At 40.8% G+C, this 14,704-nt stretch overlaps 1 protein-coding gene across 1 annotated transcript; it reads right to left on the reverse strand.

Annotated features, from left to right (window-relative positions):
- Positions 1 to 440: 440 nt before the first annotated feature.
- Positions 441 to 10,893, reverse strand: LOC137912793 (neuromedin-K receptor-like). The gene is made up of 5 exons (XM_068756932.1): positions 10,523 to 10,893; positions 7,629 to 7,817; positions 6,423 to 6,573; positions 1,481 to 1,677; positions 441 to 774 (listed from the first exon to the last, which is right to left on the reverse strand). Exons 1-5 carry the CDS (start codon positions 10,888 to 10,890, stop codon positions 441 to 443), a joined length of 1,239 nt encoding a protein of 412 aa, XP_068613033.1. The 5' UTR covers positions 10,891 to 10,893.
- Between the last annotated feature and the right edge of the window lie 3,811 nt (positions 10,894 to 14,704).

Consider the following 14,704-nt stretch of genomic DNA (forward strand, 5'->3'; position numbering starts at 1 on the left):
TGTGATATGTGATATATTATCCTTAAAGCAGAGGAAGTCTGTTGTGAGTGGCTGGTTAAAAAATACCTAGCATATAAAGAAAACTATAATAGGTCAACCCTCCCTTTTATTGAGCCGTGCAACATTTTAATGAGAACTGCTAATAACATTCACTTCAAACTGAAGCCCTGGGGCCTGTGCCCAGTAAGCGCGCTGACTAATTCTTCTGTGCTCCAGAGCACCTAAAAAAGATCAATGCTATCCATCAGGGTAAAATATTACATAATCTCCATATCCACATGGCCATTCTCTGCACGTTAATCACTTCCACAAATATGCAATATTTCCACATCTAAATCAAGCAACCAACAGACTACTGCTTGCAAGTACAATGTATGCATGCATGTAAGTACATTTGCTGCATGCATATGTCTGTTGTGTAAAGTCTGCCAGAATACCCTTCAAGCAAACTCTTCTGACTGGGCATTTGGAGCCTCTCCGTTTTGCTTCTTCCCGCTACCTTCGCCGCATCCACCGATCTCCGCATGGCGAGACGTGATGTAGCTTTTCTTCCTAGTGGACATAGGATGCTTCTGTCCAGGGCCACCATCAGCATCACCGTTGCTCTCGGGGGGGTCGTACACCACCAACAAGGAGGTATCCATTCGAGACATAGTGTACATGCTACTCTGCCTTGTCGGATGCATCCGCGTCGAACGTAGTTCCAACTCGTCATTGTTGGACACCTTGATGAACGGGCACCAACGAAATGCTCGCTTGAAGCCAGCTCGAAACCTGGAACCACATGAAGAAGAAGAAGGGAAAACATTGAAAACGAAGGGCAGCTGGTCGTTTGGGGAGTAATAAATACATGGAAATAAAATAATCTGTGTTTGGAGTATTTATGAAGTTTATTTTCTGTTAAGTGCTGCATGGGGAGGTCGTCTCCTAAATTAGGAAATATTGTATTAACATGTCCCTGAAGCTTTTAGAAAGGCATTTCATTTTGTGCAAAGATATAAAAAAAAAGGTCGTACAGCCTTCCTGATAACATTGTTATCTGAATACAATGAGATTATATTCATTCACATAGCAGAGGAAACGCTTCTAAATCAATTCAATAATTCAATCCAAGGATATTATAGACAACAGTTATTTGCTAAAAAAAAAAAAAAAGGTCCATAGACATTTCTGGCAAGGGAAAATTGGATTAAAACTGAAATTCTGATTTTTAATTGTTCAGTGTTGCATAGATTAAATGCTCCCGAGGTGATGTCACAACATCTAATCAGCCAATTCCTTTCCAATTCTCTTACCACGGGAAGATAATGATAAAAGCCCCAAACTTCATCTGATCTTCCATTAAAACATGTAATCGACTTAATTAAATTCAGCGATGTTAAGCAATAACACAGCAAGTAACGCAACAGTTTAGAAATAGGGGCATTCATTTGTAACATTTACTTTGCCAGTATATTAACATTGTCCTATTGTTACCCACCTGCTGTTGAGGCAGCAGTAGATGATGGGGTTGTACATGGTGGAGCTCATCGCCAGCCACAGCACTGAGAGATACACCTGCTGGATGTACTTCCACTTGCTCAGTCGCTTGTTGACACCCGTCACAATGAAGTAAATATGATAGGGCAGCCAGCAGAGGGCAAAGGTTACCACGACGATAATCATCATCTTCACCACCTGTGAAGGAGCAAACAGTATTGAGAAGAAATTCTTGTCACATTGTCCCAGAAACATTTAGGATGTTTCCTACACTCAACTCTTGAACGAAGGAACAAGTCACTGCAGTGTTACCTTTACAGCTATAAATTGTATATACAGTATATATATATATATATATTAATGCATCTACATAAATGCATCTAGATAAATGTTGAAATTGTTACCTACTTTGCGGAGTGTTTGGTTAGTGTCATGGTCCCAGTGAGTTCTTTCCAATACAATAGTTAAACAGTGTACTCTACAGTATTGTGTTGCTTTTATTTTGAAAATCTAAATACCCAAGCAGTTTGTATGTGCTGCGAGAGACCTATGAATTAAATGTGCCATCTCGATTCAGATTGTAGAGCCTTTAGTTACTTTATTATCTTCCCGTGTCGAGGCTGTGCTATGATTTTATACGAGCATTGCAATTAAAACGTGGATCTCCTGTTAATAAGAAAACCACCATCTTCCTGCACGTCCCAGCATCTTTCATCCCTCCTTTGGGATTAATAAGGCATTCTAAATCTGAATGTTTGCGCTGCAGGATGTTCTTCATCATTTTCATCTTCATCTTCATTCAGTGGCTCATCCAATGATGTACAAAGCACACAGCCACTGACAGTGTGTAGACGAAACGACCTAATCGTCTAAAGAAAATGGATGGATGGACTGCTGTTGGCATGAATGTGGCACTTGTCTGCCATTTGTTTTTAGAGGACAGGCCTTGCAGAGAGGTCTGAAGAGCGCATTCAAATTTTCTTTTGATTGAAGGATGATTGTCTGCTCTAATGATATACAAAATCTACATGGGTAATTTCCATGCACTGCATGCTCATCAGCATATATTATGTCATTATGTCAGTGTCATCTTATTGAAAAGTACAAGAGACAAATTGTGTTAGTTTGGCCAGGCCCAAATGTTCTCTCAGAGTTCAGACCCGACAAATGAAACAGAGTTGTGTGCCCAGTGGTTCACCTCTTCTGAATAATTTGATGAGCTTTTTTGTTTCTCTCTAGTCCCTTCTATCACGTCACATGAAAACTAGAAAACTAAACTTCTTGGCAAAGGCAAAGAGAACCTGCATGGTGGAGAAAAACAGAACCTGCATGGTGGAGACAAACAGAACCTGCTTGGTAGACAGAGCCTGTTCTCCAGCCTTTATGCCACTGCATCACATTTTTGCACTGGAAAAGCACGCTTTGTTGCATCAATTTTGAGAGCAGGCCCTATTTTATTTTATCGGGTTTAGCCTGCTGTAAAAGCACTCTAGTGGGCATTTCACCACAATCTTTCAAGAGCAAAGGCCCCTGTAGGGCACGCCATTTTGTTTTTTCCACTGAAGACGCACCCAGGAGAGCCTTAGAGGTATTTCAGTGTTTTGGTTTTTCAAACATTACCACGAGTTTCCCATTTCTACTTTTAACATTGCAACATATAAGGTAGACTGCTGCCAGATATTTGTTTTAGAATCGTTTAAAATCTACATACTTTGTAAAATACTGATGTACAAAGAAACACTTTCATCTAAATAATCAATACCATACTGCTCATTTATCATTCAGTGCCTCTTTCAGCACCCTCCTCTACTTTGAATCGAACCTAATAAACTGGTGTGGATTACCTCTAGGTGGTTAGAACTGCGAGCAAACTTTATTATATTGTCTGGCTTCTCGAAGGCAGGCTGGGGTGACATGTTACAAGGAGCAAGACAGATGCCACGGACCCCTTCCTGAAAGCCAAACACAGGTCTTGGCACTGCTTGTTTTGAGAGCACATTTCGAATACATTCGTGGCACATGCTGGAAACTTCCAAGTAGGCTCCTGAATGCTGCTTGAATATAGTGATGCTGAATGGAGGCTCTGATTTTCTCAAGCAGGAGCAAGCAAGACTAGAGAATGACTCGGAAGACTAATTGAAAGACATAAATATCAAAATGTTAACACTGCAGGGTAAATGTTTCCACGAAGTGTTGCCAAAGAATCTTCAAGCAAGCGAGACAGCGGAGAACAAAAGGAGGAGAGTCCTGTGTTGTGTTTATGTTAAGGTTTCTGGATTGTATCAACCTGTCTGCAGGTTTGTAATTGTGAAATGTACATCTCTCAGGTTTTAAATCCATTATTACAATGGCGGTGAATTTTACGTCAGTCACGTGTTCTTTGGACAGAAGATAGCTGTGCCTTAATCTCCGTTATTATATTCCCCCAAAACTATGAGCAGTATTTCATTTCTCAACACTTAATGAATTTCTATGCCAAATGTTCTGTTTTTTCAAGAAGGTCAGATCAGGATAGTGTTTGTCAGTCAGTGTTTTACCACTGACAACCTTAATATATATCCCTTAGACATTTTGTTATTCATTTCCTTTCTGTGAATACAAGCTTTCAGGCTCTGGCTACTAATGTTTTAAAGGATTCTCTTCGTGTCTACTGGCAGCTGATTTTGTAGCAAAGCCTCAGGCACGCCCGTTTAACCTTACGGTGGAAAAAAGGGTTTGGAGATCTGCTTGTGTAACGCTTTATTGATCGGTGGAAAGCCTTTACCACTGTTGACCATGACATTTTAAAACTCAGACTCCTTCACTTGTGACTCTCAGAGCAAGACGTCGCTTGGTTCACAAATGCACTGAGATCTATCACCGCAATAACAGAACTCAGTGCATTAAATATGACCTTTTGTGCTCTGAATTTGTTACTGTCGACAAGAGGTCCACAGGGTTCTGTATTAGATCCCCTCTTAGTCATTGTTTTTATAAATGATCTAGGTCTTAATTAATCAGGTGCTAATTTGCATTATTAAGTTGACGACAGTTATTTACTGCTGCAAATCAACTCTTGTTCAAGCCATTACATTCCTACAAAAAGCTTTTTTGCCCTCCAGCACTCGTTACTCCAACACAAACCTGTTCTCAATGGAGACAAGACTAAGCTTATACTGTTGTTCAATTGTAGAAGTGGCCACAAATGAGCCCCTTATCGATTCCTCTCAAGGAAAATAAAATAGTGTGCGTATTGATTTGATGACTCCCACGCTTTCAAGCATCATGTGGATAAATTTGTGAAGACACTGAGGCTGAAATTAGGTTTTTATTTGTGAAACAAGTTGCGTATTTCTTTAAATGCGAAAGCGCTTTGTAGCTGCAATATTTTTTTTTCATGGATATCTTTTGTATATGAATACTTCTGCTGAATGTCTTTGAATGGCTGATGTTGCTTTTCTGGTTTGTCTGAGGTTCATTGTATTGTTTATTTACAAAAGCAAACTACAATAGGTGCCAGTCAGCCAAAAAAAGAGAAAATGCTACTAATTCACAATACTGTATGTGGTGCAGTTTGCTGCATAAATAATTAAGTTTACTAATAAATGCACATTTTAGAGAGCATTTTATTGTGAGAGGTCGAGAGTACACATGTACTGTAATAACTTGGTGACAGTCTCAGTAAATAATACCACATTATGAATTCATATAGTATTTTACTATTATTAATATTTAGACAGGAAAATTGCGATGGCTGATGGTCAAATGAGTCATTTTAGAGGAGACAACGTGCCATGCATACTTTGCTAAAGACTTGTAAATTAGCATCTAAATGGTTATAATTCCCTGTGTGCTTTTAATAGAGGTGACATTGTTATACTCACACAATAAAACCTATATTATCCAGGATCTGGATCTGTTATCCCATAAATAAATCAAGACTTGCCCTTAAAGAACTTTGTCCAGTATGATTTGTATTTTCCCGGGATCCTTCAGTAGATGATTAATTTGTTTTTAGCACCTTACATAATCGACTGCAAGATGTATTTTCTCTTGTTTGGACACTCTTTGCTGCAACAGTAAACAGCCTCTCTTAAATGAGCGCCCGACTCCTCGGACATAAAGGCCTCAGTGTAAGACACATCGACAAAAAAAATACAGCCTAATCCGTAATGCCTTGAGACAACGTTGTTCTTCAGCGCTTGTGCCTGTCTGGATGCGCGGACGAAGAGTTGATTGAGAATAGGTGACAAACGCAAAGGTTGTGTTCCCTGAAAGGATCACAGTGCAGGGACTCTACCTGCTTCACACACATGCAACATGTGCCATCTTTCCCTCCCACAGACAAAAGAACTAATATCTTTACTCACTGTTGAGTTTACCTACATTCATTTTTTTTATCCCACCACTGAGTATGATAATATTTTAATTATCCACCTCTGTGTTTATTTTTATTTTTTTTATTTTATTTTTTTTTTATTTTTTTTATTCTCTTTTTTTTTTTTTTTACCTTGTCTGCATTCGTGCTCCACAGTGACGGACATAACGTCAGTCACTGCTGGAGTTCTATGCAATTCTTATTCTTATAGTGTTTAAAGTGTCTACTGCTTGGGCTTTAGAGAAGGCATATACTGTAATTATAGGTTTGGGTACTGCTGCATCCCGCAAGGCGGATAAAAGGGTTGTAGATGAAAGGATTGAAGTCATCTTGTCTATGAGAGGATGGATGGATGGATGGATGGATGGATCTGCGTGTCTAATACTGATTAAATAGAATGTCCAATTAATTTGCAGACATTTTACTTCCAGTGATTAAACACACACATCTGAAAGCTCCAAAAGATTTATTAGGGTTCATTTAAACGTGTTGTTAAATATTCAGATGGAAGCTTAAAAACTGTATAAAAATATTCTAAAGAAGTTCCCATATTGAATTGTAATTCTTATTTTCTTAATATCCTTACCTTCCTTTTGGCCCTGAGCTGTCCATGATAGTTATCCGATGAGTCTCCTGGAATCTCGCCCCCCCACAGAGTCACACCCACTATGGTGTAAGTGACGCCCATCACCGCTAACGGCAGCACGTAGACTAACAATGTCACTATGGTATGATACCTGTGGAGAAAAAGGAAGAAAGAATGTAAACGAAATGGTGGCATTTTATGTTTGAGGCACCTCTACAGCATAGATCCTTTTAAATAGTGAATTACAAAACACTCGTGAAACATTGTGACTGCATTCATGAACATAATTAATTTCTTACACCCTTCAACAGACCTCAGAGCGCGGACCTCCGCCGAGCATCTCATTCCCCTCATAATTAGATTTACACCATCCACATGGTGATCTGGATCATTACCAAAAGGTTATCAATTGTTCTTGGTATCTTTATACACCAACCATGAAACGTAAAAGTGAATCGGAGTTGATGTGTATTTGTAACAGATTTTTTAATCCGTAAATGGGGTTTTCATTTCGGATCGTGATGACATTTCCTGAAAATGTCATCACGATCCGTCCAGAGCTCTTTGAGTTATCTTGCTAACAGACGGACAAACAAACGCCGGCGAACACATAACCCCCGCCGCAGCAGAGGTAATTATTCATTATGCATTTGGTTTATAATTACCTCCGCCGTGGAGGTTAAGTAATCGACGGCATTTGTTTTTCTGTCCGTCTGTTAGCAAGATAACGCAAAAGGTTCTGGACAGATTTTTTTTCGTTGAGCAAAATATGGCACACAAAGAATTACAGCTCTGGGTTCTATGGGGACTCTAAGAGTATTCCTGCAAAGAACGCAGAATTAAGAGAGAGCTCAAAGTTGTATCTACCTTGGTCCCACCCATGGGGGGGGGGGGCCTATCCTGGATCAGTTTCTATGTGTGTTGCTTCATGGTCATAGCAGTTCTGTGATATTATGGTGCATTTTGAGTGTGTGCTTGTTGCTGTAAGCTGAATGCAGCTATGAAGCTTAGCTATCTCTAAAGTCCTCCTTGAATAAATAAAAATAAAATATACTAATCCTACACTTCTATTGAGCTTTTGAAACCAAGATTGCAATGTCTAGTTTTATAAAACAAAATGCCATCTATCATTTTTCTTGTAGACGAGACGACCTCGATCAAGGAAGTCTCAAAATGTGTAAAAACAAATGACTAAATATTCCTCACATGAACGGGTCCTTGGCCATGCGAGGCCAGGCCACGTAGCAGAGCGTCCTGCGAGGCAGAATTCGAGTGGTGGAGAAGTAGCAGAGGGGGAAGGCCAGGACCACGGCCAGACTCCAGATACACACGATGACCGCTACGGTGACCTTCGACGACAAGCGAGGCTTCAGAGGATGGATGATGGCCATGTACCTGGAAGGTCAGAGGTCACATGGTCAGAAAGACTTGTGCTAAAAGCTAAACCAAATCTGATGTTGTTGGTTTTATCATCTGGGATTTATTGATCTAAATGAATTTTGCTCGTACGGGCAAAAAGCCAACAGTATCTTACAAAATAGGAAAAACATTTGATGGCACTACAAAACATGAGTGTAATATGAACCTGTTGCCAGGTAATGCCATGTAAATGTTTATAATTAATAAAAGTTCATATTTCTACCTATTTTTTTATTTTTATATTCAATCTTTGAGGGACAGAAGACAACTCTAGGGGGTTCAAAAACAAGATGCCCCCTGCATCCACCAGTAATTGCTTGCCATTTAGGTGAGTGTCTCCCTGGACCTTTTATATGGCAGTGTGTGAAGTGACTGTTGGATGTTCAGTCTAGAACACAAAACAGCAGTCTATAGATATTTGAGATCCATCACACTTGAACAATGGCGGCTTGTAACCACAACGCAGCTGAAGAAAAGCCTGGATAACGTAGCTGAGATTAAATGTCAAGGTATAGTCACAGAGGCGTCGGCGACGAGAGGCCTTGATCTCGGAGACGTTAAAGATGCAAAGTAATAAATTATTTCAAGCATGTTATTTATTTATTTTTCCTGTGAGTCAAAACTTAAGTTGCAAAAGCTTTCAGACAAAAATATATTGTGAAGCAATCTCACTGTGATGCGGCAATGCAAAAATAAACACTCAATATTATACTCAATATTATGCATGCAGTCACGTGTTGAATCAAAGCTCCTCAGAGGAGCGCTGTGTTTAATCTCGCATAATCTCTCTCCTCATTTCTTTAAAAAAATAATAAAACACTTGTTTACGTGGATTTCCATCCGTCCATCGATTGCCAGCGGCTTTTCTGATTTTGCGCGGAGATCTGCTGGAGCCTATCCCAGCTCGCTGTGGGCGAGAGGTGGGGTACACGTCGGACACGTCGCCAGCGCATCGTGAGATTTAAGTGGATTTCTTTCAAGAAAAAATCCTCTGATTCAAGTAATGAAGTAACCATTGCACCAGATTTTCAACAGACCAAGAATTATCCACAGTAACAGGATAATTGTTCCGAGAAAGACACTTTTATGTTCTTTAAAACATTTTTTTAAACATGATTCTTCAATAACGCAGAAAAAATAGAACTCATTGTTCATCATTGTGTTGTTGAGGCATAAATCTCAGAGACATTTCACAAACTGGAAAGCGATATTTGCGTGTGTGTAATGAACTGAGACCTTTATGGAAAACATACCCAGCCATAAAAAGCTTTAAGGCTTTGCTGGTCGCATTTCATTTTGATGCAATGCCTGAGGAGACATGCTCGGCAGCACAGAGAGTAAGGCAGACAGACAAATTCACAGACGATCACGAACTGTGGCCTCGTGCCATTTCAAGACATCGGAGCAGGTACAGCACCATGCTGAGGTTAGGAAAAGCGTGACCGCAGGTTATGTCTCCATCACGCAGGTCATGGTGATGTTCTCTTTCTCGGTGCATGCTTGACAGAATTGAACGGACATCACGGAGTAAAAATACAAAAGCATCGAAGTTGCTCTGGAGGAGACAAAATAAGCATCAGATCGTTCCCTTTGTGTGTCAAGGAGAAATGCTGGAGGTGGAAAACAGCTCATAATATCACAACACACATGGCATTCCTGATGTATAGACACACTGTTCCAGCCTCTGCATGCATTTTCTTTCCATTGTGCTCCATCTGTAACCGCTTCCTTCATCAGTCTGATCCCTTTATTCAAACACTATGACATACAACGGCCCACTGATCAGTATCAAACCCCTGCTGACTGCTGTGACTGCATCACCACATTGCAGGAAGGAAAGAAAGAAAGAACAAATGAGTTGCTGTGATGGAGTACAAGGGAGCCAGAGAGCATAAATGCTGAGGGAGAGGGTGATCTATCATATTGATTGCAGTCCAAATGTACATCTCCAGTCTATTAAACACTGACAGTGAAATATACAGAACATGTAAATGAGTGAAATAGACCCACATTGGGCAGCCGCCTTTCTATAATGCCATGTCATAGTGTGAATACTAAATCAGCAGGGAGCATAAACTGAAATGAAAGCATGAAATATTCCGGGGATGAACCCTATATGAGATACCATCAGTGGAATTACTGGGAACGCCATATAATGGAGCTCTCGTGTGGGTGAGAGAACAAGGCAGGGCTTCAAATGGCTTTCATTTGCATCAGATTTGGTCAAATTGAGGGCAATTCTCTTAAAGCAATTAAAAATACTGTTTTGAGTTTTGAGCAATACCCAAGTGGAATAATCTGAGATGAAATGTCCCTGAAATTCCTGCCTGGAGCGCGTCTGCGGGATGAATGTGCTTGGAATTTTACATGCTGGTTGCATATCTTGGAAATGTTAATGCGATGAGCAACGTGCTTGGGGTATTTCATTGCTTTAAAAAAAAAAAAAAAAAAAAAAAAAAGCATATGGTCTGTGGAGGACATTCTATTGAAAGCTGTTCTATCTCATCGAATCCCAATACAAGCAGCATTTACGCGAGGAGAATATTAAACGACTCGTCCAATTAAAGCGCAACACATTCACCAACATGAAATTGATAATCGATAGTTCAAGTGGGAGGAATGGCGCGGCGCCATCAATCGATCCTTCAATCATGTTCATTCATGAAATCTAATGAGCCCACCTGTCCACGGCGATCGCAGTCATGGAGTAGATGCTGGCGAACACGGACGTGACGGGGAAGAAGTTGTGGAACCTGCAGTACGCTTCGCCGAAGTACCACTCCCCGTGGGACGCGTAAATAAAGTTTATCAGGGTGTTGAACGCGGCCATGGACGCGTCCGAAAACGCCAGATTTAAGAGAAAATAGTTCGTCACCGTCCTCATGCGCTTGTGCGCGAGGATGATCCATATGACGATGAGGTTTCCGAACACCGCCACAGTCAGCACAAGGCTGTAGGCGACCGACCAGAGCGCGACGCGCCACGGCGGCTGCACGAACTGGTTGGAGTAGTTCCCCGTTGGGTTCGAGCCGTTGTGTGGAGCCGCCATCCTCGTCTCCTTTACGCTTAGATTAAACCTTCTGAATGGCGACGCGTCAGTGGTGGGACAGGCTTTGAATGCTCCAAAAGCGCGCGCCTCGGGCGCATCATCACCGCTCCGAAGAGACGCGCATCACCCTCCGAGATCTCTGCTGGATGCGTCTCCAAAAACGCTCCGCGCGCTTCCCAGCGCGCACAAATACCGAAGGTCCATTTAACAACTACGGCGCCTGTTGGACGTGCGTGCGTGTGAGCCTCCCCCCCGTCCAGAAGCAAGGCGCTGCGCGCACCCAGTGACGCGCCAGCAGCCCAAATGGTGTCATTGACTGATCGATGAATATTCGATTGCTTTTAGTTTTTTCAGTTTGGCAGAAGTTTGTCTTCTTCTTCTTTTGCTTGCTTGCTTGTTTGTTTGTTTGTTTCCATGACTCCATGGATAGACAAGAAACGCACACATGATGAATAATAACATTTTAGTCCGCACTCATTTGTCTATTGCATGCAAACGTTACAGAAAGCTATAGGGCCCATCTCTAGGCTCATGCGAGCAGCAATTGAACAGATGAGGCGAAGACCACAGACCAATGGATGGAAATGACCCGCCAGCATGATGGTATAACTTAGGATGGAATTAGCTCCACAATATGACATAAAACAGTAAAGACTTTTCACCTGTCAGCCAAGAAGCTTCTTCATTTCTGATTGGCTGCTGGGGAGTTTCAAATATTTGTATTCAGGCAGGAACTCTGTCACAAACTGGTAATAATAATAATAATAATAATAAAGACCCATTAGGCAAAGCGGCCACTTCAACGGGCCTCAGTGATCCACAAAAATGTGGTTTTGAGTCAACCGTGAAGGTGCAAACCTTTTTTTAATGACCTCATAAGAGTTTCTTCTATGTTGTCTATCTCGGAAGATTCTGTTTGCACTAAAGTTTGTTTTACAAGTTTCATATGATTAAATAAAGGCATTTTTCATGCGTGTTGTATATACATACACCTCTGTGCTGAACGTAGCGCATAGCAAACATGGCAATACATGTTATAGCAGCCTATTTGTAGCAGCAGCAGGACTCATTAGGATGCAGGCAGCTCTTGTGAGGGGGGCTAAACATATGCAGTTTATTTTTTCCTCAGTTGGGTCAAATGGTTTTGTGGTTGGAGCTGAAGCTTCTGGCCCGTGGTCGGCTAATTAGTGACCCCTGATCGGAGGGTACATTTACATGGGCAAGGACTAATATTATGCTTTTAGGTGCAGTGACAGTGACATGGGTTATCTGGAAACTAAATTGCTTTGTGGAAGGTTGTGCTCCTTGAGAGCTCTCTCTCTCTCTCTCTCTCTCTCTCATCATACCTCCTAGCCCACATGTTCCTTTATCGTGTGACCTCTGAGATGATCTTCGGTCAACAGAATTTCAAAAGACAGACAGACAGGATATTGAAATGTCATGAAGTAAAGAAGGAAGAGAGATGTGCCTCCCACACACCCCAAGCTCTCCAGAATTTCAATTTAAATGCGATGGAATACTTTCCAGATAGACTGGAACTGAGCTTACATCAGAATCAGAATACTTCCCAGTGGGAAATTCGGCACATGCGCACTAACAGGCTGTACATGTACATGCAGTCACATTCAAGCCGCCTTCTCCTTAATATAGTTAATAGGGGGAGAAAATAGTGTAAAGAAAAAGACATCTAGAATTTTATTTTAGTTCTTTTTTAGATGACATTGGTTTTATTGGACAAGGCTTTGTGTTAGAGCAGGCTTTTATCTTCTGTTAATTTGCAGACCCACACCCACACTGTAGCTCGAATTACTATATGATAATATCTCATGCGGGTAAGTGTGGGTTCTTTCAGTACTTAGTGGCAGTCTGATGGAAAGAATAATGTGAATTCCCAGCATGTTGCTATAAACTTTCATCATAAAGTTTCATACACTGTGCAAAAACAAAGGACGGCAAATATTTTAGTGATTTCTTGAGATTCTCCACCCCGATCCGTTGCTGTTTAATTTGGTTCCATGACTTCCATCTCAAGATCAAATCTATTTTTGATTGCTACCTGAGCTCATTTAGTATTAAGCTACACATAATAAAAAAATCCAGTGAAACCTTGTGAATAAAGTCAGTGAAAGAAGCAATGACCGATAAACCAGTGTAAACGTCACGACCTTTGCTAATATAACAGCTAACAATTTCACTTTAATGACTGTTTATGTTAATGCTGTTCAATGCAGAGAAGAGCTGCCGGCCATGAATCTCACTGAGAAATATCTCCCCTGGGAAATCAGTCTAACAGGCTGCATTTTCCTAAAAATAAATAACATGCATTCCATCACTTCTCTGTGCTCAGTCAGCTGGGACCTTTTCATTTGCTATTACGGTTTCGATCACGACAAAACAAAGAATCCGGCAAGGTAAAGGTAAAAATGTATATTAAAACATGTTCGAATGATTGTCTGTCTGCTTTGTCTGTTTTGGTTGATTATTGCATTTTCCTTCACGCCTCAAAATAAATCTGTATAATCTTGAATTTTAAAGGTGACGATGCAGTTGCTGAAAAAAAAGAAACCATTCCAGCTGACGTTGGACCAGTTCAACACATGTTTATTTGCAATTACGAGTCAGTGTTTCAAAGATATTGGCTGTTGCTGGACTTGATTAATGCATTAGGTTTCGTGAACTTCACTGTGCGAGTGAAGTGCGGCTGTGAGAGATTTGTGTCTGTTCTGAGCAAAAGCAAATCGAATGCGCTCGGTGATGGAGAAACAACTTGCAGATACATTTCATTGGTAAAGAATTGTTCACATCCGGGCAGGCCAGCCCTACTGTGGTACAAACATCAAATTGAATGTGCTTCTATATAAAACATAATTGCTACACTTGTAACAGGATTGGCACTCAATAGAGCTCACAACCTCCGCCAAGGACTAATAGGCATATGCCCGTTTAGGATTCCTGCCACATTTTCCTGCCTTGCATAAGGATTACTTGGAATCTTTACAGCTCCCCCTCCCCGACTCAAAGTTAAGGAAAGCTATAAAATATTCCAAGATGTGTCCTTTTCTATGGATCTACATTTGATGGCCTCCCTTTCTCTCGCTGCCTATGACCCATCCTTTCAACAAGTTTTCTGGCGATCTGGTAGTTTTTGTGCAATCTTGCCGACAAGTGAAATAGCCAACCAACCAACCAATTGATCTGACCATAAGGTTTACTGTGAATTTCACAATCCATTTTTTTCCCAGTTTCATTTTGAAAGCTGGTTTCTTGTATTTTTGTATTCCGATTTTTCTTTTATGTTTCCTGTTTGTGTTCTTTCCCTCTCCATGTTTCATGTCAGCTATCATTGTGTCTTTCTTTTGTCTTTCCCCTGAAGATTTCCCTCTCCATTTCCCCTTTCTCCTCACTCTCAAATTGCGTTGACCTGCTTTCCATTGTCTCGTCTCTCAGTGTATTTGGTCTGCATCGTTCTTCCTGTTTGTCGATAGTTCAAAACGGGTTGCCGAGGTCAACGTGAAAAAAGAACTCCACATACATGAAACAGAAAACTCCTGATACTGTTAGATTATCCTTGCTATCTACTACCCCCATGTGAACAAAAGTAGGTACTGCAGGATAGTGTAAAGCAGTCTGATGATGTTACTGTGTATGTAGGTTATGAAAATCACAATAAACAGGACAACTGAAGCAGGTCTTTTATTTGAATTTAGTTCCAGTGTTGCTATTGGCAGTATTTGTTCATTTTCAGTTTTGTGATTCAAAAAGAGACATTCTTTTGTATCTAATAAATTAATAAGTACTTATAATTTTACACAAT

The sequence above is a fragment of the Brachionichthys hirsutus genome, unplaced genomic scaffold, assembly GCF_040956055.1.
Source record: "Brachionichthys hirsutus isolate HB-005 unplaced genomic scaffold, CSIRO-AGI_Bhir_v1 contig_247, whole genome shotgun sequence".
Classification (NCBI taxonomy): domain Eukaryota; kingdom Metazoa; phylum Chordata; class Actinopteri; order Lophiiformes; family Brachionichthyidae; genus Brachionichthys; species Brachionichthys hirsutus.